The sequence below is a fragment of the Lithobates pipiens genome, unplaced genomic scaffold, assembly GCF_037356315.1.
Source record: "Lithobates pipiens isolate NorthernLeopardFrog02 unplaced genomic scaffold, aLitPip1_a1.2 Scaffold_8, whole genome shotgun sequence".
Lineage (NCBI taxonomy): Eukaryota > Metazoa > Chordata > Amphibia > Anura > Ranidae > Lithobates > Lithobates pipiens.
Window position 1 is genome coordinate 179,909,756 of NW_027507903.1, and position 26,171 is coordinate 179,935,926.

Genomic DNA, 26,171 nt, shown 5'->3' on the forward strand with positions numbered 1-26,171 from the left:
TCCCTCCCCCACTAGAAACCTATTCTTTATATCCTTGCTATACTTACTTATTCTGAAGCCATTCTGGTCTGGTCACATGATCGAATCCCAGCGCAAGCTTCAGTGTAGAGTAGGGACAGCCAACTTTTTATAGATATTTCCTACATGCATCATCCCCCCCAAAGAGCGAGCTCCATCTCGCAAAAAGCGTTGGGTATTATAGATTTCATGCATGTCCATGTTACTTCAATTATACCATTGTAATCTTTAGCCATGTGCCTAAGTGCATCGGCTCAGCAATTGCTTATGCTATGCATGTATGTATTACCATTTAATAAATGTCATCATTGCATTTATCCGTTACTCATTAGCAAACTGTGCATACTTCTTAAAAAGTCCCAAGGGCTATTCCTTTTTTAACTGTTCTATAATCAGGGAAGGAGGTGTGTCACTGGTGACCCCAGTCCTTTCTTTTATTAGTAGGGACAGCCATCATAGTAAGCCTATGGATGATATCATCACACAGGCTCTGCAGCTGTTGCCGGCGATCTCTCATCTAAACTATAGCCGGCACTGGAGAGATCATGTGACCCGGGCCGGCGCGACTTCAGAAGAGGCAAGTATAGGCATCTTTTCTATTACAGGGTAGATAGAATAGGCTTAGAATGGGGCCGGGAATAGATTTAGGCTTAGTTAGGTTTCGTTTTGACTTTCCTTCCACTTTAAACCAATAAACAGGCAGATTTATAAATCAGAAGTAAAGCAAACTGTATAACCAAATGGCAACATGAAAGTAATCAAGGAACAGAGTGCATTATAATGATATATAACCGATCACTTTTTTCTACAGATCTGCCCCTTTTGTAAGGCATAAGCCCCATTTTTCTTCAACTACTGATTTTATTTGTAAGTTGCTTGTTTCCCAGATGTCATGTTTAAGTTTACAGATTGCCACATTGCTGGTCCATTACAATTATGCAGCCAGCCAAGTAAAAAATGCAGATTAGAAAACCAGTGGCTATTTCAACCAAATACTAGATTCATGGCTGTGCCTGCATGGACAGTTTATTTGTAAAGTGTCTGGCTTATATGAAAGATCTAGACACTTATAATAGCAAAATTGACCGCTTCTCTTTCTGGTCACTGTACAATCCACACATTCAATTGTATGGTGAGCCCCAGAGAAAATCAAGAGGGAGATGTGATTGTTTTCCTGGTAAAACCCACTTTTGCAGGTAGACCGGGTACTTTAAGCGTAGGCACCCAGCACTTGATTGAGTATGCAAAGACAAATAATAAGCATAAGAGCAAGGTGAACTAGCAACTTATAAATGAAGATGGGGATGCCAGCACCTGTATATCCACCATTACAGGTTCAAGTTAAATAGCATACCTCCTCTTGAATCCTCACAACATCCTTGTACCTCTGTAATGTGGAAACCAGATGACTTGATAAAAGGTGCATAGTGGCTATACACAGGTTTTTTCTTGTAACCAGATAGGACAAGAGATAGAAACCAAAGCACTGGATTTCTAGAAGATGAAAATAATTAATGTAGGATCACAGCAACTATTTAATGATGACGACAACATACATTTCAAAGTCAAAACTAAACCAGTAGGTGTTGCCACCAGTTTCAGTGGTCCCTGTGACAGCAAATTTCTAATGTGGCAACATTGTTGCAAAATGGCAATAGGGACCTACCTGAAACGTTTTTACATAAATACTGCAGTCATACCAGTATTCATTTTTTTGTATTTCCAATTTTATTAACACTGACCTATGCAGCAATTGATATAATACATAGAACCATTAACGTTAGTCGCTTTCCCCATTGGAGTTCACAATCTCATTTCTAAGTCTGGCCAAAGCCCAATTAATCAACTAGTATGTGGTATTGGTTTGTGAGATGTAACTAGAGCTCCCAAAGAACCAACAAACCCTATGAGGATAGCATATCCATCAGAATGCATGTGCCTCCACTGTGGGGACACTTATAAGTTAGTGTTAGGTACCACGGATACTGGGGTGCCTTGGCGGGACTCTGTGGCTTACGCATGCATTTGCAAATGTGTGCAGACTAAACCCCTGTTTTTAACGCATACTGTTAGACAGGTTATTCGGTTGTCTGTGGGCTGGTGGTAAGTAAAGCTTTTTTTTTTCCTCGGTTTATCCTTGTGTTTGTTTGTATCTATGAGGATAGCATCCTTGGTGGGACTCAAACCCAGCACCCAAAGGACCAGGTCATTGATGGCGCCCTGTGGGATGGTGAAACATATAGATGTAATTTCCGGTTCCTATTGACGTCACTTCCGACATCGTGGAAGGCACACCATGAACAGCGTTTTTGTACTCACAGCTTCATGTTTTTTATGCCTGGTTTTATCTTGCTTCTTGTAAGTATTTCTTTTTATGTGCAATAAATCCTTTGCAAAAGGGGTATTCACTATTAGTCCCTTCCTTCCATTCTGAGTAGCTGTTTTCCTGGCTGAGGATCCTTAACAAGGGAGGTCTACCTGATGATCTGATGTTAAAGCCACCATTCCTGGCCATCACTAATAAGCCTGAAGTGACCCCTAGACTAAAAAGCTGGAGGTCCATTCCATCTGGCGAGTGGGGACACAGGAGGGGGTGTTGTGGTACACCTTGAAAACTCTGGAGCAGTTTGCACTTTTGTTGGTTTGGAGCACATCAGTCACTTTATATGGACTTTCACTTTTTATTATTAATGAATTGTTTGAGAGAGAGAGAGAGAGAGAGAGAGAGAGAGAGAGAGAGAGAGAGAGAGAGAGAGAGAGAGAGAGAGAGAGAGAGAGAGAGAGAGAGAGAGAGAGAGAGAGAGAGAGAGAGAGAGAGAGAGAGAGAGAGAGAGAGAGAGAGAGAGAGAGAGAGAGAGAGAGAGAGAGAGAGAGAGAGAGAGAGAGAGAGAGAGAGAGAGAGAGAGAGAGAGAGAGAGAGAGAGAGAGAGATTTTTTTTACCTTAATGCATCGAATGCATTAGGGTAAAAAATGTTGAGCCTTTAGAACGACTAACACTGATGAAGATGATGTCCACTATCCGTAATCCGCTATTTCTGGGATATCAGATTGAACACATCTGGATGAAGAGATCTTTTCCCTGGTACAAGCAGTGGCAGCTGAGACAATCTAATTTGTTCATTTTTCAGTAGACGACAGCTGTGTGGAAATGCGTATATCGGAGAGTACATGCTGTGCTATCTGAGCTAGTTGGCAGAATGACACCGCCACTATAGATATCATTTATGCTGGAATTTTTTAACCTCTAAGTTCATCTATAAAAAAAAATTAAATAAAAATGGCTGACTTACACTATGAGGCTTCTCCCTTTTCATATATGATCTTTTTCTCATCCCTGCAAGTGTATTATGACACGCGGTTTGAAATCTCCAAACCTGTGATCATTCCTCCACAAGCTTCCTTGATCTCTGTAATACAATTACTGGGACATTTTTTACCTTAATGAAGGGAATATATTAGTGTAAAAAATTTGGAGCATTTAGAACCACTTTAACACTGATGAAGATGATGTCCACATCCAGATATGATCTGGTTTGTTTACCTTAAGGCAGCCTGTGTCCCTTTGATGACTGATATATGCTATATAATAAAAAACGCACACTCCCCATTGTCATTTTATTACAACAATTAGTATTCTAGGTATTACCTTGGTTTCCTGGGTACATCTGTATGGTATGTAAAATTGTATCAATTGCTCCCTGATCTGAGAGCAATTCCAGTGCTCCTGAGCATTCTGATAGGCAACTCAGAACCTTAAAACCACATTCCTGTATAGCAGGATTGCCAATAAACTGAAAATGAAATATATAAAAAAAAAAAAAATGTAACATTGGGAGAAAAGTGATTTTTGCATTACAGGTCACTGTAAACAGAGCTTTTGCCCCAAAACTGATGTCAACAAAGATATGCCATCTGGGTAAACATCATAAAAAAAATAATAAAAAGTTTAACCATGTGGTGGTTAGCAATGGCCATAGAGCTCTTTCACACTGGCATCTGGGGGTGTGGCATTGGAATTCTGGCGATACAGCCTGTCAGACCACCAACATAACCACACTGGCTTCAGTATTGACTCCTGAATGATTGGCAGATGTCACCCTCTGAAATAGGTGGTAGAAGATCAACCATGAATCTCTTTTCAGAGGGCGGTACACATGACTGCCAGTGCGAAAGAGCCTACACACAGCAGTTTTGAAGCAATTCAAATGTTTTAACCAGCTTTAAATATACTGACTGTGGTGAACCACCATTAATTTACACAGTTTCAACAAACTGTTGACCAGTGTTTTTTGCTATTTAACCAAGTTGAAGGTGGTAGAAATGGCTTGAAAAACTGCTACTGGATATGCATTGCCAGCATTAAATTACTACAAACAAGTAGGAAAGACTGCAGGAAATTATCCTTGATTTTTGCAGTCCAATCAGTAGAACTAAAATGAAACAGGAGAGAAAAATGTCCTTAATCTGAAAAAACATGTCAATTTATTAGAAAAACAAGGCTAAATGCCACAACATAATGTAAACCACAGATCTAGCAGGGAACAGAGCTATCATTTGGATAAACCAAATAGTCTGTGTTAATAGGGGGAGCGCCTGCTATGGTTAATGAGGAGAGAGGGGCAGACTGCTTAAGAGAGGGTCTCTAAACCTGGCAAAAAGCAAGCCAATCAAGAGGCAAGATGGGCAGGTTGGAAGGTATGAGAAGGTTAGTATCTGGGAGATCTTACAGGGTTGAGTATACAACCACAAGAATAATACGTTCAGGTGCGCATGCGCAGGATTTTCGGAACGGTGAGCTAGTCCGGAGCTCCGCACCGCTCCGGTCCTTCGGCAGCCTCCACAGCAGCAACAGCGAACAGGACCCCTGGGTGAGACCCCCCCTGTCCGACAACGCTGAGCACCCGGGGCCACCAAAAGAGAGAGAGGTACACAGACACTTACAGTTCGGCCCAGCAACCCCTCAGCCCTCCAAGATGGCAGCCCCTCCTTACACAGACACAGGAGCACAGGACTCCATAGTGGACCCACTGCCTCCTCCCTTCCCAGCCTCTACTCCCTGTGATCACCAGGCATGAGCTACTTGTTTCCCCAGCCTCCACAGAGTCTCTCCTGGGCAGATCTCTGGCAGGCATGTCTCATACTCCCATGATGAACACTCCTAACAGCCTTGCTGACTCCCTGCAAGCCTCACGCCTGATCCAAAACCACCTTCATGAAATGGCTCAGCTTCTAAGCAGCTTTTCTGATATGCTAGCTGCAGGACTCTCACAAAATGCCTTGCAAATCACATCATCCATTAAAGCTGTTCTCCAGAGCCTAGGAGCCTGCATGGGCACCATTGAACAGGCAGTAGATAAATCTGCAGCACGCACTAATCAGAATACCACATGTATCCAAAAAAAAAAAAAAGTTCTTATTTTTTTGTTAGTAAATTTTTGTAAATAATTTTTATCCTTCACTAATGTGTGTTGATGAGCTGCACTGATGGGCACCGATGAGGAGGCATTAATATGTCGCACTTATAGGTGCCAATGATAGGTGGCACTGGTGGGCACTGATAGGTGGCACCGATGGGTACTGATAGGCGGCATGGATAGGCAACACTGATGGGCACTGATTCGTGGCACTTATGGGCACCAATAGGCACTGCTGGTGCCTGTTATTAGGGCACTGATGATCAATGCCCTGATTACCTGCCCAGGTCTCCTCTGCAAGGAGATGCCGCTGATCAACACTCCTCGCCACCCACTGTCAGTGTAAAGCGAGGAGAGCCGTTTCACAGCACTTCTGTATTTACATGTGACCGGCTGTGATTGGACACCGGGACTCTAGTGGTTAAAGCGGAGTTCCACTCAAAAGTGGAACTTTCACTTATGCGTCTCCTTCCCCCCTTTGGGGCCACATTTGGCCCCTTTCGGGGGGGGGGCAGCTACCTGTTTTTGACGGATACCATTCCCCACTTCAAGGAGACAGGGCCATTGCCCGGTCTCTCAGAAGTTTAGCCCCCCCCCCCCCCCCCCCCCCACCACCAGATCAATATGAAAGCGCAGCAGGGACCAGGCTGTGATACTTAAAGGCTTCCTTGCTGGGTTCCCCTACCAGGAATGGAGGCGGCTGCACCCGACAGCCTATCCGAAGATCGGCTGCAGTGCCGACATCGTGGGCTCCCTGGGACAGGCAAGTGTCCTAATATTAAAAGTCAGCAGCTGCAGTATTTGTAGCTGCTGACTTTTAATTTTTCATAGTGGGGCTGGACCTCCTTTAAGGACTCCAGCTGGCAGATTTCAAAAACTGATGTCAACTAAACCATTTTTTTCTTTGAAAGAAATGGATGACACCCATGTGAAAGGGCAATCAACTAATGGGACATGTGGAATACAGAAAAAATCCATGATTTATTTTATTTATTTTTTTATACCCACTTATAAAATTAACCAGACGCACACAGAGTATACTTCTGTTCTGTTTTTTTCCTGTCCTGCACATATTTATGCATAGACTTGCCAAGTGATAGCCCAGTTTAGGCTGCCAGTAGCATTCTAGTGTAAACAAACCAACACAAGTTCTCTTTCAATGTTCCAAAATGCAGCATGACCTCAAATACATGTGAACTTTTATTAAATCTTTTTACTATCTTGTATGAATTTTTCACATAGTAGCATACAGCATTACACACTCTTTTGGGGGCTGTAACAGTAACTTTTCAGTAGTGTCCTTAAGCCAACATTAGTACATTGAGGCCTCTTAACAGCATACAGGTCCATGAGGTTCCTGCTCCTGTCTTCTAATGTGCAGAAGCCCACCAACAGATCAATAAGTATACAATATAAATACAACAGAAAAAAAAAGGTGTGTGTGAGATATGGTTGGTAAGATAAAACATCATTCATCAAAGCAGTAAGAATCTTCAAACAGGGGGTTCTTTCGGGAAAAAAGTGCCAGCTTGCAGTTAATTAGCAAAGAGTACAATGGAAAATATTTTAAAAGAATTTAAAGCAACACTTTTTTCAAACATACTTTGTTGAGGGCTTCTAAAATTAACTTGTGCGTTCCTTCTAGTAGACACTGGTTTTTGATCACTTTAACTGGGAGATTCAGACAAGCCGTTTCTTTTGCATTCACGGCATCATTTGGTACATCAAACATGTTTTCTGAAATAGAATTGATTAAATGCTTAAAAAAAAAAATTCAAACATCCTCATACTTTTAAATTTTTATTGGCTTTTCTCAAACTGTAGATCACATGTAACACTATAAAAAAGGGCCTATAGCAAACTTTCCAATTGCTAATACACTTCTATGATCATAACTACTAGAAAACTCCCAAAATTACATTCCCCTTTTAAATTATTACACACATTAAACTACCCTGAGACATTCAGCCAAAATCATCTTAGCCCTGGGCAAAGATGGTTGTATTGTCCAAGGAATTGTAACAGATGCAGAAAAACCGGAGTTAGACTTACCAGTAACTCCTTTTCCAGTGGTCTTCCAGGACAGCCCTTGAGAAATGAAGTCCCTCCCATCACCACAGGAAGCACATTGCCACAGTTCAAAAGGCGGTCCCTCAGGTCCCTGGCCATTCATTTACCAAGAACCAAAAAGGATGGAACTAAAAAATATAACCATAACAGGTAATAACATTAATACATCAACATAATTCAAGGGTGGGATCGTGCTGTCCTGGAAGACCATTGGAAAAGGAGTTACCGGTAAGTCTAACCCTGTTTTTCCCCAGTCATCTTCCAGGACAGCCCTTGAGAGGATCCCCAAATACTCACCAGATTAGGGGTGGGGCACGGCTTGGAGGACTTTCCTCCCAAAAGCCTGATCCTGACTGGACATTAAGTCGAGTTGATAATGCCTTTTAAAGGTAGAGAAGCTTGATCATGTGGCTGCTTTACATATTTGCTCTGGGGTGGTACCAGCTCTTTCTGCCCAGGATGCAGACAGTGCCCTTGTGGAATGGGCTTTAACACTCCCAGAAGGATCTCTGTTGTTCTATACCCTTCTGCAATACCTAGCCTGATCCACCTAGCTATGGTGACCTTAGCCTTCTGACCCTTATGCTGTCTTGAAGAGAGGATAAAAAGTGAATCCTTAATTCTAAATGGTTTGGTTACCTTTAGGTACTCTAGTATACACCACCTCACATCTAGTAAATTAAATTGTTTCCCTTTCTCATTTTAAGGCGTTTTGACAGAATGACGGGAGGACAATATCTTGCGACCTATGAAACCTAGATACCACCTTTGGCAAGAAACCAGGATCCGTCTTTAGGATGACTCTGTCCTCAAAAATCTGAAGGAATGGCACACTAATGGAGAGACTTTGGATATCACTAACCCTACGGGCTGAAGTGATTACCACGAGGAGCACCGTCTTAAATCTGATCAGTCTTAAAGAGGCCTCTGAGATAGGTTCAAAAGGTGGACCAAAAAAAGCCAAAAAAAGCCTTGTAACGATCGATAGGTCCCAGGATGGAGTTATAATAACTCTGAAAGGTTTGTGTCTAGAGATTGCTTTATAGAATCTAGCGATGAAGGTATCTTCCTGTAATCATTTATCTAGGTATCCACTTAAGGCCGCTATCTGTACCTTAATGGTACCAGGAGTTAATCCCTTGTCTATCCCTTCTTGGAGAAACTGTAGGATGTTTGTTGTATCCTTGTTTACCTCACTTTTCAGCCAGCAATTAAACTTTTTCCAGACTGCCCTGTAAATAGCTCGGGTGACTGGTTTTCGACACTGTAGTAAGGTCTGAATCACTTTGTTAGGCCTTTACGCCTCAGAATTTATTCCTCAGTAACCACGCTGAAAGGTTCAGCATGGCCACTTGAGGATGCAAGAGAGGTCCCTTGACAGGAGATGTTGTCTGCAGGGAAGCCTCAGAGGAGGCTGGTCTGTCAACTGTAGTAAAGTTGTGAACCATGGCCCCTTGGGCCAAAATGGTGCCACTAGGATTACACACGTTTCTTCCGCTAGAAACTTCGCTAGAACCCTCAGGATGAGGTGAAGTGGTGGAAATGCTTCAACCAAGTTGAAGGTCCAGGGAGTCTAAGGCATCTACCGCCAAGGGTTGATCTCCTGGGCATAGCGAGCAAACACTGGGATTCTTTTTGTTTGCAAATAGGTCCACTTCTGGCTTCCCCCAGTAAGCTATGTGGTCGAAAACTTGCAGAGACCACTCTTGATTCGAAACCATTTGTCGACTCAAAAAGTCTGCAGTGCTGTTCTGCACCCCTTTCAGGTGTATAGCAGATGGATTCTAGACTGGATTCTGCCCACTGAAGTATGTGCCTGCCCACCAACATTAGTCGAGGACTTCTGGTGCCTCCCTGTTTGTTTATATAGGCTACAGCGTCATATTGTCTGAGCATACTTGTAGATGGTGACCTTGTATTGTGTCCTAAAAGGCTAGCTGTTAGCTCCTTCCAATTGGAGGAGAAATGTTTGTCCTCTGGCATCCATCTGCCTTGAGCCCATCTGGAGTTGAGATGGGCTCCCCAACCACATCTGTAGTCAGTGTGGCTGTGGTAGGCAAGACCCATTTGTTTAAATTCTCTGTGTCCTTCCACCACCAGAGGGAGCGTTTTACTCTGGTGGAGATTGATACATATTCTTCCAGATCCTTGTCTTTTAACTGTTCCAACACAAACCTCTGAAGGTCTCTCTGGTGGAATCTGGCCCAGGGCTGCCATCAGAAATTTTGGGGCCCCTTACACAGCTTTAGCACTGCCCCCCCCCTCCCCAGGCCGGACCACCAACATTCCCCAGGATCCACCCACTGGCCATCCCACCGAATCCTCTGAATTGAGAGGGATAGAATTTACAGCTTACCAATACTTAGCTGTGGTGGCTGCATTAATTTTATTTTTTTTAGGCTTTTTTTTTTCCCCCTTGTTATCTGGTAAGTAACACTCTGGATAAAGGAGCAACAGAGACACCTTTGGATAGCAGTTTGAGTCAGAGAGAGAGAGAGGGGGGTCAGAGAGAGAGAGAGAGGGGTCAGAGAGAGAGAGCGGGGTCAGAGAGAGAGCGGGGTCAGAGAGAGAGCGAGAGAGAGAGGGGTCAGGGAGAGAGCGGGGGGTGAGGGAGAGAGCGGGGGGTGAGGGAGAGAGAGAGAGGGGTCAGAGAGAGGGGTCAGAGAGAGAGAGGGGTCAGAGAGAGAGAGAGAGAGAGAGAGAGAGAGAGAGAGAGGTCAGAGGGGTCAGAGAGAGAGGTCAGAGAGAGAGAGAGGTCAGAGAGAGAGAGGTCAGAGAGAGGTCAGAGAGAGAGAGAGGTCAGAGAGAGAGAGAGGTCAGAGAGAGAGGGGTCAGAGAGAGAGAGAGAGAGAGGTCAGAGAGAGAGGGGTCAGAGAGAGAGAGAGGTCAGAGAGAGAGAGAGAGAGGGGGGTCAGAGAGAGAGCGAGAGAGAGAGAGAGGGGTCAGGGGGAGAGAGAAGGGGGTCAGGGAGAGAGAAGGGGGTCAGGGAGAGCGGGGGGTGAGGGAGAGAGAGAGAGAGGGGTCAGAGAGAGAGAGAGGGGTCAGAGAGAGAGAGGGGTCAGAGAGAGAGAGAGAGAGAGAGAGAGAGAGGTCAGAGAGAGAGGGGGGTCAGAGAGAGAGAGAGGGGTCAGAGAGAGAGAGAGAGGGTCAGAGAGAGAGAGAGGGGTCAGAGAGAGAGAGAGGGGTCAGAGAGAGAGAAGGGGGTCAGAGAGAGAGAGAGAGAGGGGTCAGAGAGAGAAGGGGGTCAGGGAGAGAGAAGGGGGTCAGGGAGAGAGAAGGGGGTCAGGGAGAGAGAAGGGGGTCAGGGAGAGAGAGAGAGGGGTCAGAGAGAGAGGGGTCAGAGAGAGAGAGAGAGAGAGGGGTCAGAGAGAGAGGGGTCAGAGAGAGGGGGAGAGGGAGAGAGAGAGGGGTCAGAGAGAGAGGGGTCAGAGAGAGAGAGGGGTCAGAGAGAGAGAGAGAGAGGGGGAGAGAGAGGGGTCAGAGAGAGAGAGGGGGGTCAGAGAGAGGGAGAGAGAGAGAGAGAGAGGGGGGGGTCAGAGAGAGAGGGGGGGTCAGAGAGAGAGGGGGGGGTCAGAGAGAGAGAGAGAGAGAGGGGGGGGGTCAGAGAGAGAGAGACAGAGAGAGAGAGAGAGAGAGGGGTCAGAGAGAGAGCGAGAGAAAGAGAGAGAGGGGGGGGTCAGAGAGAGAGAGGGGTGAGAGAGAGGGGTCAGGGGGAGAGAGAAAGAGAGATAGAGGGGGGTCAGGGGGAGAGAGAGAGAGAGAGAGGGAGGGGTCAGGGGGAGAGAGAGGGAATCACAGAGAGAGAGATAGGGGGGTCAGAGGGAGAGAGGGGTCAGGGTCACAGTACTCACTTACTTGGAAGGTGCCTGGAGGCACTCAGTCAGCTGCTTTTTTCAATGTGGCTGTCGGCTACTTAATCTTCCCTCCCCCACATCCCCTTAACAGATACATTAGCACATGAGCAGGGAGAGAGGGTTGTGAGAAGGGATGTATGTGTGTATGTGTGAAGCTCAGGCATGCCGGATGGGACAGAGCAGTGTTTCCTTTCAGGAAAGCCGAACCTCCTGAGCTGCCAGTCACTGCACACTGAGGCCAGAAAATGGTTAGGACAGAGCATCTTAGCGGCCATCAAAGGAGCAGGTAGATGGAACCAGGGAATTCTGGGGGGGGTGGACACTCATTTCTGCGCCCCTCGAGCACTTCGGCTAACTGAGTCAGAAGCTAGTGCAATGGGCAGCACCAACGGGAGTTGGGACTTGTGTAGGGAGGGCAAAAGAATAAAGGGGATTTGCCAACTTGGAGCCCGAGTGTCCTGAGGGACTGGGCCCCTTACACTTGTATCGGCTGTACCCCCCTGATGGCGGCCCTGATCTGGCCCATTGTATGGCCAGAATTGCTGCTGTCATAAGTCCCAATACTGACATCACCTCTTTCACTGTACATTTGGAGCTGGTTTGAAGAAAGGACATGCTCTGCTTCAGATTTTGTATCTTTTCTTCCGGCAAGTATATCCTTTGAACTACAGACAGGATTTTGTAGCCCAATCACAGAATATTCTGTGTTGGGGCAGTTTTGGACTTTTCCAAACTGATTATCCACCCCAATAGACTCAGGCAGAGTTGTTTCTCCGAGTGGGACATGAGGAGCAAGTCGTCTACATACGGAATGATCGATACTGACTGAAGTCTTAACGGAACTAGTGCCTCCCCGAGAACCTTGGTAAAAATTCTCGGGGAGGATGACAGTCCGAAGGGAAGTGCTCTGCACTGAAAGTGATACATTTTGATGTGTATCTGAATCGTCATCCGTAGAAATTTCTGGCATTCCTTCCCTATTGGGGAAAAAAAACTCTTTTTGGAGAAGATTCTATATTGAGTAAATGGACTCCATCTGAAATCTTTTGTATCGGAGAGGTTCAGGGGTGGGAGGCTCATGATTAATCTGAACTTCCCTGATGGTTTTTTCACCACAAAGAGGCAAGTAAAAACCTTCCTCGTTCCTGAATAGGGACTGGTGTCAATACCTCTTGATCCAACATCTCCCCTATTAGTAGTGTGTCTTGGAAGCTTTGTCACTAGAAATTTTGAGGGTGGATCGCTGTAAAATTCCAGAGCATAACCTCTTTTTATTATGTTTAAAACAAAGTCGTTGGAGGTTCTCTTTTCCCGCTGCAGGAGAAAATTCTTTAATCTTCCTCCCATGGGGACCCTGATATCACTGGATTTAAGGGTTCTGACTGGGGCGGTTAAAAAAAAACGATACCCCCTTTTCCTTTCCCTTTTTGCCCTGTCCAGTGCTTTTTGGGTTTGAAGTACTTTTCTGTTTTTAAGGGTTCTTTTGAAGGACAAAAAACTTATTTTGACAGTTTTTATTTTTAGTGGGAAAAGTTTTCTATTGATCCACCATTCTTTCTAAGGCGGCATCTAATTCAGGGCTGAAGACCAAGTCTCCTGTAAAAGGGGCACTGCACAGACGTGTTTTGGATGCCGTGCCCCCCCCCCCCCCCCAGTTTTCATCCAGACTGACCTCCTGGCTGGGACAGAAAGCACTGCAGCCTTAGTCGTACATTTTACGGAATCAGTAGAGGCGTCAGAAATGAAACTTGTCGCCTTGAAAAGCATAGGGAAGGTTTTTAAGAGCTCTCTCTAGGAGTGCCTACTTTTAGGTGTTCTAGTCTTGGCAACCAGTACTCCAGATTTATAGCTACACAATGCCGCGTACACACAAACAATTGGGTGGAAAAGTCCGGCAAACTCAAGTCCGCCGGACATTCCCCCTTGTGTAGTCCCCGGCAGACTTTTTACCCGAAAGTACGGCGGACTTAGAAAGTAGTTTTGCACTCCAATCTTCCCGCCGGACTTGCATTTCGGCGGACAATCCGGCCGTGCGTATGCCAGTCCGCCGTACTTTTGAAATGAACTGACTTTTCCCGCACGGAGAAAAGTACGCTCATTTTGAGTGGGTCTCCAGGTAGGCGGGGCCCGTGAAGGAGACGTCGCTGACCCCGCCACCTGGTATGGACTTAAAGGGGAACCCCAACGTCGAAAAAAAACGGCGTGGGGGTCCCCCCAGGTCCACATCAGACCCTTGTCCGAGCACACTACCCGGCCCGCCAGGAAAGGGGGGGGACAAGCGAGCGCCCCCCCCCCTCCTGAGCCATACCAGGCTGCGTGACCTCAACATGGAGGGCACCTTGGGGAAGGGGGGGCCGTGCAGCCCCCCCACCCCAAAGCACCTTGTCCCCATGTTGATGAGGACAAGGGCCTCTTCCCGACAAACCTGGCCGTTGGTTGTCGGGGTCTGCGGGCGGGGGGCTTATCGGAATCCAGGAGCCCCCTTTAATAAGGGGGACCCGGATACCGGCCCACCACCCTATGTGAATGAGTATGGGGTACAATGTACCCCTACCCATTCACCTGTGGAAAAAAAGTACAAAAAAAAAAAAAACACAACACAGGGTAAAAATAGTTTATTGCACAGCTCCAGGGGTCTTCCGTCTTCGGGGGTCTTCTCGCCGGACTCCTCCGCTATCTTCTGCTAGCTCTTTTACTAGCGGAGGAGCCCGGGTTTCTTCCTCGCCGCCGGCCTCTTCTTCCGAATTCGGGGGTCTTGTCCCCCTCTTCGGTTCTTCTGCCGGGCCACCGCGCCTTCTTATAGCTCTTTTACAGGCGGTGGCCCGGTCTTCTGTCGCCGCTGCCGCCTTCTGTTCTTCTCTTCAGATGTTGACTCGTCGCTCCCTCCGCTCACAATGGTGAGGACCGGGCGCGCGGAGACTTATATAGGGACATCACCGGATGATGTCGTCAAAGGGGCTCTCTCCTGGAAGATAACTGGGGAAATTCTGCTTTTGTCAGACACCGGTGTGGGAGTTGGCTCCTGCTCCGGTGCAAGGGACACATCGTCACACTGAAATTAGATTAAATCAACAGAGTGAATGTTCACTTAGAGTTTTGCAATGGCTCCCGTCCGCCATGACTACATGTGAGAGTATTCGACTGTGAAGTACTCATTAAATAGGGTGAGGAATATAGGGTAAGTATTTCCAGAAGGAAAAAGCAGAAATCTGGGTGTGGACTGTCCAGTAGCATGATGAATGGGTGGGAAGAAGCGCATGCGTACAATATAAGGGCTTTAGGAAAAATTGGTGCTAAAATGTGCCATCTGTGCTTTCATGTTAACACGTGGTCATCCATGTAAGACTAACCTTTGAGTGGCTGAGTTTTAGCACCACACTGGAAAAGTTTACACTGTACTGTAGAGCTGCACAATTAATTGTTAAGAATCATTATCGCGATTTTTTCTCCCTTGCAATCTTGACAAAGTATTTCCAGATTCTTTCTATGCAAGGAATTCCCTCTGCTCTGCTGAAGCCAACAGCCATCAAAAGAAAGGAAAAAAAAACAAAAAAAAAAAACGGACAGTCTGCCAAGAATCACATTCTTTAGCAGTGAACTAAAGATACAAATTGTAACAATTTCTTCTTTAGATCAAAGGAATACACTTTGGAATGTAAATGAGGGAAGTTAAACCACTTAACCACTTCAGCCCCGGACCAATAAACACCCTAAGGACCAGAGGTCTTTTTCCAATTTCGCACTGCGCTGCTTTAACTGGTAATTGCGCGGTCATGCAATATTGCACCCAAACGAAATTTGCGTCCTTTTCTTCCCACAAATAGAGCTTTCTTTTGATGGTATTTGATTGCCTCTGCGATTTTTATTTTTTGCGATATAAATGGAAAAAGACCAAAAATTTTGAGAAAAAAATATATTTTCTACTTTTTGTTATAAGAAAAATCGAATAAACTAAATTTTAGTCATACATTGAGGGCAAAATTTATTCAGCCACATGTCTTTAGTAAAAAAAATGTCAATAAGCGTATATTTTTTGGTTTGCGCAAAAGTTATAGCGTCTACAAACTAGAGTACATTTTCTGGAATTTACACAGCTTTTAATTTATGACTGCCTATCTCATTTCTTGATGTGCTAAAATGGCAGGGCAGTACAAACCCCCCCCCAAATGACCCCATTTTGGAAAGTAGACACCCCAAGGAAATTGCTGATGGGTATGTTGAGCCCATTGAATATTTATTTTTTTTGTCCTAAGGGATTGAATAATGACAAAAAAAAAATGTTTACAAAAAGTTGTCACTAAATGATATATTGCTCACACATGCCATGGTTATATGTGGAATTGCACCCCAAAATATATTCCGCTACTTCTCCCGAGTATGGGGATACCACATGTGTGGGACTTTTTGGGAGTCTAGTCGCGCACGGCACCCCGAAAACCAATCACCACCTTCAGGATTTCTAAGGGTGCAAATTTTTGATTTAACTCCTCACTACCTATCACAGTTTCTAAGGCCATAAAATGCCAAAAAAGCACAAAACCCCCCAAAATGACCCCATTTTGGAAAGTAGACACCCCCAGCTATTTACTGAGAGGCATGTTGAGTCCATGGAATATTTTATATTTTGCCAAAAGTTGCGGGAATATTACAAACTTTTTTTTTTTTGCACAAAGTTGTCACTAAATGATATATTGCTCACACATGCTATGGGCAGAAGTCAAATTACACCCCAAAATTAATTCTGCTGCTTCTCCCGAGTACGGGGATACCACATGTGGGGGACTTTTTGGGAGCCTAGCCACGTACGGGACCCTGAAAACCAAGCACTGCCTTCCGGATTTAAATATAAAATGCTACCAAAAAAACTGTTAGCGATCGCAGGGATCAGGCCTGACTCTGCGATCGCTGCAGTTATGTGTTTAGTGTTTTGTAAGTGACAGTGATCGATCGATACTGCACTTGGGTGGGCTGGGCAGAGGGGCAAAACGCAGGTGCTAGCAGGTATCTGGGCTGATCCCGCTAACAATGCGTTTTTTTGGAACCCTGAACTGCTGGGAACGCTAGTATAGATCTGATCAGATCAGATATTGATCTGTTCAGATTCTATACCACTACGGGAGGTGTATGCTTTGCGCGTGGGTGTTAGCGGTACTGGCACTAACCTAGCGCTGCCTGGGGCGACGCAGACCCTGACCCTAAAACCTAATTGATATCACCCGCCGGGTGATCAGGGGGTTAAACCTTTATTGGGTAATAAATGGTGGGTGCCCTGATGCTATAAAAAGCAAACTAACCAGAATCACCCGTAACACTTATACGGTGATCAGTGGTGAAAGGGTTAACTAGGGGCAATCAGGGGGTTCAAATTTTTATTAGGTAGTATATGGGGGTCCCTGGCGCTATATAAAAACCTGACAGGGAACCTAAATAACTAACTGGCTAACCAGCGTCGCCAGTGACACTTATACTGTGATTGCTGGTGAAAGGGTTAACTAGGGGCAATCAGGGGGTTAAAACCATTATTGGGTAGTATATCGGGGTACCTAGCGCTATAAAAACCTGGCGGTGAACCTAAAAAAATAACTAGCTACCTAGCGACAGTAGCTACACTGATGCAGCGATCAGAAAAATGATCGCTTAGTGACACTGGCAAAAGGGGGTGAAAGGGTTAACTAGGGGCAATCAGGATGTTAAAACCATTATTGGGTAGGATATCGGGGTACCTAGCGATATAAAAACCTGGCGGTGAACCTAAAAAAATAACTAGCTACCTAGCGACACTGATGCAGCGATCAGAAAAATTATCGCTTAGTGACACTGGCAAAAGGGGGTGAAAGGGTTAACTCTAGGGGCAATCAGGGGGTTAAATCTTTATTGGGGGGTGATAGGGGGCTACCCTGGACCTAACACTAACTGCCCTTACAGTTTTTACTTTTACAACTGACACTGAATGCATTGATCAGTAAAGAAATGATCAATGCAATCAGTGACACTGTGACTGGGGGGGGGGATCGGGGGGCGGGGGGGGGGAGTTTGTGTACCTATGTGTACCTATGTCAGTGTAGTGTTTTGGTGCACTTACTTTTAGTCTTCTCCTCGTAGTCCGGTCAAAAAGACCGCCCCAAGGAGAATGACATCACTTCCTCCTTCCTGTGTAAACAATACACAGTGGGAGGAAGTTCATCATTGGCCAGGAGCGATCGAGAGGGGGTGGCCAGAAACCAACGGCCATCCCCTCATCACGGATCGCTCCCGGAGGGAAACGGACCGCCGTATCCAGCGCGAGGGGGTCCGATGGGTCCCCCCACCCGCTGTAAGGCAGGCACGTACATGTACGTGCTTGTGCCTGCCTGTGCCATTGTGATGACGTACAATGGCAATACGGCGGTCCTTAAGTGGTTAAACACTAAACCTTTTTCTGACATTTGTTAGTTTCAAGTTAAAATCATGTTTTTTTGCTAGAAAATTATGTAGAACCCGCAAACATTACATTATATATATATATATATATATATATATATACACATATTTATATTTTTTTTAGCAGAGACCCTAGAGAATAAAATGGTGGTTGTTGCAATATTTTATGTTACACTGTTTTTGCGTAGCAGTCATTCAAATGCAATTTTTGAGGGAAAAAATACACTTTATTAAAATAAAAAAAATTAACCAGTAAAGTTAGCCCAATTTATTATTTATTTTTTTTTTTTTTTAAACGACAATTTTATTGAAGAGAAATAGTAGGCACAAAAGTATAAATGCGGAAACGTACAAAGAGAAATCCCCAACAATTGGAGAGTTAAGATGTCAACAGACGTACAGATAACATATCAAATGAAACAAGCAATGAGTTTGATAAGGCAATGCATATAGAAAGACCCTAATTGAGGGGGGGTGAGTAGGCATTAAGAAGGGCATAAGAGGGGTTTGGAATTGTCCGCAACTTGAAGCTCGGAAGATAGCTGCCTTGGGCAGGTAAGGGAATCCATCTGGGGGATACAGGCTGGGCCCAAGGAGCGAGGAGGTGGATCCTTTCCAAAAAGAGTCTAGGGGTAACTGGTAGGACAAGTCAGGTAATGAGTTTCTTAGGTAGTATCGTGCGGTAGCTAGATAGAGTGGCCTGGGTAGGGTCTGCATTGGTAGAGTGTTGGGGGTTCGTGTTCGTGAGATATAGCGGAAGGTGTGTGTGCCTAGGTCGAAGCATCTGGGATTAGGATTCTTACAGGGGAGGGGGGGACCGGAGGGAGGATGTAGAAGAGAAGAGAGAGAGAGCGGTAGAAAGGAGAGGGGAGGAGAAGGAGGGCAATGGGGAGTATGGAGTAGAGGCAGATGGGGGGAGCAAAGGTACAGGGTGGATTGGAGCTGTCTGGAGTCCCCTTTCCCAAGGCCCCCCGGAGCATATAGAGTAACATGTAGAACAACTTTTTGTTTGCTTTTGTATTTCGGCGACCTCAAGGTTAGCAAGTACTAGGGTAAAGAAGTCTGAGTAGAAAGCCTGTGATGGAAAGTGCCAAATGCGAAGTGTGGAATGTAAAAAATGTGAAAAAAAAATGTAAAATGTAAAATGTAAAATGTAAAATGTCCCCCTCATCGCACATTCAAGTAATCGGCAGTGGTCTGGAAGTGTTTCCAACAGGCCCATTTTGTGCTAAATTTGGAAGGGGTATCTCTGGATATATGAATCAATTCTTCCATTTCAGCTATTTTGTTGATTCTGGAGAACCACTCTTTCAGGGAGGGAATTTCGGAGGTGCCCCAGTGAATAGGTATGCACTGTTTGGCTGCGTTGAGCATGTGCATAGCTAGAGAGCCATGGTAAGTTCGTCTCGGTAGAGGCGAGAGGTGGAGAAGGCATTGGGCTGGGGTTGGGGCAATGTTATAGGTGGTAATTTGGGAAACGAGACTGCACACTTCTCTCCAGAAATTATGTATTGAGGGACAGGACCACCAAATATGAAGTGGTGTACCCCTGTCTTGGTTGCACCTCCAGCAGGTGTCAGTGGCATTTGGGGCAAATTTGTATAGTAGAGAGGGGGTACGGTACCAACGGGATTGTATTTTATAGCCGTTTTCTTGGGTGCTAACATTCAATGATCCTTTATGAATGGTTTGAAAAATGGCGTCCCACTGTTCATCACTTATCGATAAGGCAAGGTCTTCCTCCCAACGTTTGCATGCTAAGGTGGAGCCGGGACGCTCCCCATCAAAAAGCAAGTTATGGGTAAGCGCAATGAGATGCCTTTGGGGGGTGGATTGGGTGCACAGGATTTCGAACGGAGTAAGTGCCCTAGAGCATTGCGAATTTGTGTCTAGCGATCGTAGGTAATGAGCGATCAATAGGTAGGTCCAAGGAGGGATGGGTGGTCTATCCATGTTATTAGCGATGGTCGAGGCTGGGATGAGTGACCCTTTCTCATTATTTTTTTTTAAATATGAAAGATTTTGCGCCGCGAGAATCATGATCTTTATTCTAAGCAAAAAAATTGTGATTCTCATTTTGGCCAGTCTCTACTTGTAGCTCTACTGTACTGAATACAAAGCAAATATAGCCCCGGTCTTCAGTCAGAAGTATACAGGTGTGACCCCATCTTGCTTGTCCACCACGCAACTGCGACCCAAGTTGTGCACGTGTATGTAAACATGTATATTAAGACATTTAAAGTGTCTCATTGATAATTTTGCACCGTTTCATAAATGCATGCAGTTTAGAGGACCCGGCACATTTGGGATCCATTTACAATACCCAATTTTTTATTTCCTTAAAAACGTTACATAGTTAGTCAGGTTGAAAAAAAAACAAATCCATCCAGTTCAACCACAAAAAAATAAAAACATATATATATATATATATATATATATATATATATATATATTTATTAATGATAATATCATACCAGCCCATATACCCAATTCTATACCCACAGTTGATCCAGAGGAAGGCAAAAAACCCCAGCAGAGCATGATCCAATTGGCTAAAGCAGGGGAAAAAATTCCTTCCTGATCCCCTGAGAGGCAATTCGATTTTCCCCGGATCAACTTTCCCTATAAATGTCAGTACCCAGTTATATTATGTACACTTAGGAAATAATCCAGGCCTTTCTTAAAGCAATCCACTGAGCTGGCCATAACCACCTCTGCAGGGAGTCTATTCCACATTTTCACAGCTCTTTTTTTTTTTTTATCAAATATATTATTTTATTCAACTCCAAACAAGGGAAGACAGTCCCCAGGGTACAATACAAAACAAATAAATGCAAAACAAAAAAGGCAGACAAGTAAGACAGCTCTTACTGTGAAGAAACCTTTTTCTGTATTTGGAGATGAAATCTCTTTTCCTCTAGGCGTAAAGAGTGCCCCTTTGTCCTCTTTGTTGACTGTAAAGTGAATAACTCGACACCAAGTTCACTATATGGACCCCTTATATATTTGTACATGATCATATCCCCCCTTAATCTCCTCTTATCAAGAGTGAATAAATTCAGTTCCTCTAATCTTTCCTCATAGCCGAGTTCCTCCATGCCTCTTATCAGTTTGGTTGCCCTTCTCTGCACTTTCTCCAGTTCCCCGATATCCTTTTTGAGAACTGGTGAACAAAACTGAACTGCATATTCCAGATGAGGTCTTACCAATGATTTGAACAGGGGCAAAATGATATTTCTCTCTCTGGAGTACATACCTCTCTTAATAAAGGAAAGGACTTTGCTCGCTTTGGAAACCGCAGCTTGGCATTGCATGCTATTATTGAGCTTATGATCTACCAAAACCCCAGATCCTTCTCCACTATGGATTCCCCCAGTTGTACTCCCCCTAGCATGTATGATGCATGCATATTCTTAGCCCCCAAGTGCATAACTTTACATTTCTCAACATTAAACCTCATCTGCCACATATATGCCCAATTAGACAGAGCATTGAGGTCGGCTTGTAAATTGGAGACATCCTGTAAGGACGTTATTCCACTGCATAGCTTGGTGTCATCTGCAAAGACGGAAATGTTACTTTTGATCCCAGACCCAATATCATTTATAAAGATATTAAAAAGTAAGGGTCCCAGCACTGAACCTTGGGGTACACCACTGATAACCTTAGACCATTCAGAGTAAGAATCATTAACCACTACTCTCTGAATTCTGTCTTTTAGCCAGTTTTCTATCCATTTACAAATGGATATTTCCAAACCTGTAGACTTTACCTTAAACATGAGCCGTGTGTGCGTAACTGTATCGAACGCTTTTGCAAAATCCAAGTATATCACGTCCACCGCCACCCCTCTGTCCAAGGTTTTACTTACCACCTCATAAAAATAAATCAGGTTTGTCTGACAACTTCTGTCTTTCATGAATCCATGCTGTCTGTTGCTTAAAATATTTTTTTCCTGCAAGAACTCATCTATGTGGCGAATACATTTTTGTGTATATAGTTTGTGTGCAATAACATTCATTGTAGTGTATTTTTTCCTTAACCACTTCAATACAAGACATTTATACACCCTTCCTGCCCAGACAAATGTTTAGCTTACAGCGCTCTCACACTTTGAATGCCAATTACTCAGTCATGCAACACTGTACCCAAACAACATTTATCATTTTTTTGATACAAATAGAGCTTTCTTTTGGTGGTATTTAATCACCACTGGGTTTATTTTTTTGCAACATAAGTGAAAAAAGAGCTAACATTTAAAAAAAAAAAAAAACTCACTTTTTTTTAGTTTCTATGATAACATTTTGCAAATAAGTCATTTGGGCCAACATTTGGGCCAACATTTAAACTGTTACATCTCTTCGGTAAAAATAGCCCAAATGTCAGGAAAGTACAAATACCCCCAAATGATCCCTTTTTGAAAAGTAGACAGTCAAAGGTATTCAGTAAGAGGCATGGTGAGTTTTTTGAAGTTGTAATTTTTTTCCCCACAATTCTTGGGAAAGCTAAGATTTTTTTTTTCCCCACAAAATTGCCAAAACAATGAGTCATTTTTCTCACACAGCATACGCATACTTCCACCTCCACTGGCCACACAGAAAGGTCACACATGTAGGGAGCACCATCAGGGGTTCTAGGAGCATAAATTACACCTCTAGTTTCCTAACAACCTATTACATTTGTGAAGGCCCTGGAGCACCAGGACAGTGGAATTACCCACAAAATGACCCAATTTTGGAAAGCAAACACCCCAACGTCTATTCTATGAGGCATAATGAGTCTCTTGAATGGTACATTTTTTTTTCCACAAGTCTTCGTAAAACGTGGAAAGAATTTTTTTTATTTATTTTTTATTTATTTTTTTACAGAAAGTGGTCAGTTTATTAGATATTTCTATCTCAAAACATGTATATAGCAAAAATTACACCCCAAAATACATTCTGCTACTCCTCCCGAGTATGGCGATACCACATGTGTGAGACTTTTTCACAGCCTGGCCACATACAGAGGTCCAACATTGAAGTAGTACCTTCAGTCATTCTAGGAGCATAAATTACACATCTCATTTCATTCCTATTACACTTTTGAAGGTCCTTGAGCACCAGGACCAAGGAATTACCCACAAATGACCCCACTAAATGACCCCACAAAATGACCCCATTTTGGAAAGCAAACACCCCAACGTATATTCTATAAAGCATGGGCTGCAGATAGGTATTTGGGTACTCTGATGGCCTGGTGACAGGTACTCTGGTACTATGATGGGCTACAGATAGCCCAGAGTACCAGAGTACCTATCTGTAGCCCAGAGTAACAGAGTACCTATTGACTGGTACTTGGGTACTCTGATGGGTGGCGACAGGTACTCAGGTACTGAAATGGGCTGTGACAGGTACTCGGGTACTCAGATGGGCTGTGACTGTTACTTTGATGAGTGTTGTAAAGTAAGTATTCCCACGCTAATAAGGAGTAAGGTATGGCAGCCTATCTGGTGATGCAACCAATTTATGGGTCAAACGCTACTCACAAAATTATGTATAGTGATAATCAAAGATTGGTGTTGTACTCCTGGTGAAAAAAAAAAAAACTAAAAAAAAAAATCGATTTGCTGAAATTTTTAATCTATTTGACCTCTCAACTCGATTTGAGATTTAAATCTATTTTGTCCCCAGCCCTAACATGACACCTGCTGGACTAGCTACAATTTATACCTCAGCGCATCTTAGGGGATGCCAAATATTGGGCACGTTAGCCTACATATGGTGGAAATGCCCTAGAATCAGGTCTTTCTGGAGAAGGATCTTTAACCTCATTATAAGGGCCATGAGCTGCAAGATCCCCAGGTCTCCAGAAGTCACACTACTGAACTCACATATCCCAAAGATCTCCAAATGTAACCGAAAATGTGTACACTTCATACTGTTAGGAGCCAAACTAACCCTAGCTAAGGCCTGGAAGCAACCTTAAGTCTCAATAAGGGCAGTCAAACAAAGTTTAATGGATTATGGCACAAGAATAACTGGCTAGTATCCCCTCAAACTCGGCACATAAGTTTGAAATTATCTGGGAACCTCAGGCTCTTTTTATGGGAATCTCCACCATCCCAGGTGTTGAACCCCCCCCAGGGTTCAGCCCAACATACTGGTGAATGAATCTCCCTCTTTCCCCCTAATCCCCCCCCCACCCCCCCCACTCTATTCTAGCTCTAGCTTTCTATCCTCTTTCCCGCTCAGGTATCCTAATCAACATCTACTGGGATGATCCTAAAAGTTTTGAGAGGAGACCCTCGCGGGGGGGATGCCCCATTACTCCTCCTACCCTCCCGGAGGGGGCCTATGCCTCCAAGATTAAGAGAAGATTAAGAGCCTCTAACCTGTAGCAATGGTTACCACCGGGGGCGATTAGTCTACAAGTCTATTACAGATCTTCAGAGACTGGTAATTATTAATGTTCATTATATTATATATATATATATATATATATAACATACACACACAAAAAATAGGATTTTTAAAATAGCTTGCATGTAAAATCCTTTTCTTGGAGTACATCATAGGACACACAGTCTCAAGTAATTACTTGGTGAGTTATAGGCCTACCTTCAGGTGTTGACACTGGTATAACCAATACAGGAAGTTGACTCCCCTATATAACCCCCTCCTCCTTCCAGGAGCACTCAGTTTTTGTAGCCAAGCAATATAAGTAATATACTCTTACCCCATAAAACAGAGGGGCGGGAGCTCTGTGTCCTATGATGTACTCCAAGAAAAGGATTTTACAGGTAAGCCGTTTTTAAAATCCTATTTTCTTTATCGTACATCATAGGACACAGAGTCTCAAGTAATTACTTGGTGGGATGTCCCATAGCAATGCTACTTGAGGGGAGGGAGACACAACCCGTAGGGTAACCCCCAGACCTGAGGACTTAGACTGCTGCCTGCAGCACACTGCGCCCGAAGGCGATATCCTCATTCCATCTTACATGCACTTGATAACATTTTGCAAATGTATGTACTGAAGGCCAAGTCGCGGCCTTGCAGATTTGAGACCTGGAGGCCTGGTGACACACTGCCCAAGAAGCACCAACCACTCTGGTAGAGTGCACCTTAACTTGAAAAGGGGGAATCTTTCCCTTTAAATCAGAAGTTTGAATTATAACTTGCCAAATACACTTAGCGACAGTGGATTTTGACACTGCCTGTCCCTTCTTAGGACCCTCTGGCAGAAGAAATAAGACATCAGTCTTTCGAATCGGAGCAGTTTTCTTAAATACATTTTCACTGCTCTCAATACATCAAGACAATGTAGTGACCTTTCTTCCCTGGAACAAGGTCTTGAGAAAAAACCCTGGCAGGACAATATCTTCATTCAGATAAAAGCCTGAAACCACTTTTGGCAAAAAACCTGGACGAGGGCATAACACCACTCTGTCCTCATGAATAATCAAATATGACTCCTTACAATTAAGAGCAGCCAATTCTGAAATCCTCCTTGCTGAGGATATAGCAAACGAAAATATCAGCTTCCTAGTCAGAAGGACTAAGGGAACATACTGCAACAGTTCGAATGGCTGTTTTTGTAACACTGACAAAACTAAATTTAAGTCCCAAGGGCTTAAGAGTGATTTAACTGGCGGATTAATCCGCAGCACTCCTTGCATGAAACCCTGGACTAAAGAATGCATAGCAAGCAGTCTTTGAAATAAAAATTTGATAAGGCTGAGACTTGGCCCTTAATAGTACTCAGGGCCAACTTAATCTCTACGCTTAATTGTAGAAAGGTAAGAATTCTGACTATGATATATCTCCAAGGGTACCAATCATCAGACTCACACCAGGAAAGGAAGCTTTCAAGGCTCTATAATATATAGCTCTAGAAGCTGGCTTCCTAGCATTAATCAAAGTAGATATAACTGACCTGAAAAGCCCATGTTTATTCAGAATGTGGGTCTCAATAGCCAAGCCGTTAAATTTAGCGTTTCTAAAGTAGGATGGAATATTGGCCCCTGAGATAGCAGGTGTGGCCTTAGTGGGAAGAGCCCTGGACCCTCCACGGCCATCCTTACGATCTCTGTGTACCATGACCTTCAGGGCCATGCTGGTGCTACCAGTATTATCAATTTTCTTTCCAGCTCGATCCTGCAAAGAACTTGAGGTAGCAACTGAATCGGGGAAACGTGCATAGATCAGTAAAAACGCAGTTCCGTATGCAAGTGGGTCCCCTGTCCTGGATGACTAGCTTAGTGTTGAATCTGGACGCTAGAAGGTCTACGTCCAGAGTCCCCCATCTTTGGCAAACAGCCTGAAACACCTTGGGGTGAAGAGACCATTCTCCTGGGAATAACTGACTTAGATAGTCCACCTGCCAATTCTCTAGTCCTGGAATGAAAACTGC

At 44.2% G+C, this 26,171-nt stretch overlaps 1 protein-coding gene across 3 annotated transcripts in view; it reads right to left on the bottom strand.

Annotated features, from left to right (window-relative positions):
- LRRK2 (leucine rich repeat kinase 2) overlaps positions 1 to 26,171 on the bottom strand; it is a 474,491-nt gene that overhangs the window by 304,282 nt on the left and 144,038 nt on the right. For all 3 annotated transcript variants that reach the window (XM_077468371.1, XM_077468370.1, XM_077468372.1), the window contains 3 exons: positions 7,037 to 7,170; positions 3,666 to 3,810; positions 1,373 to 1,512 (listed from right to left, as the gene is read on the bottom strand). In XM_077468371.1, the coding sequence (XP_077324497.1) occupies positions 1,373 to 1,512; positions 3,666 to 3,810; positions 7,037 to 7,170 (419 nt within the window). The remainder of the gene's footprint in view (positions 1 to 1,372; positions 1,513 to 3,665; positions 3,811 to 7,036; positions 7,171 to 26,171) is intronic.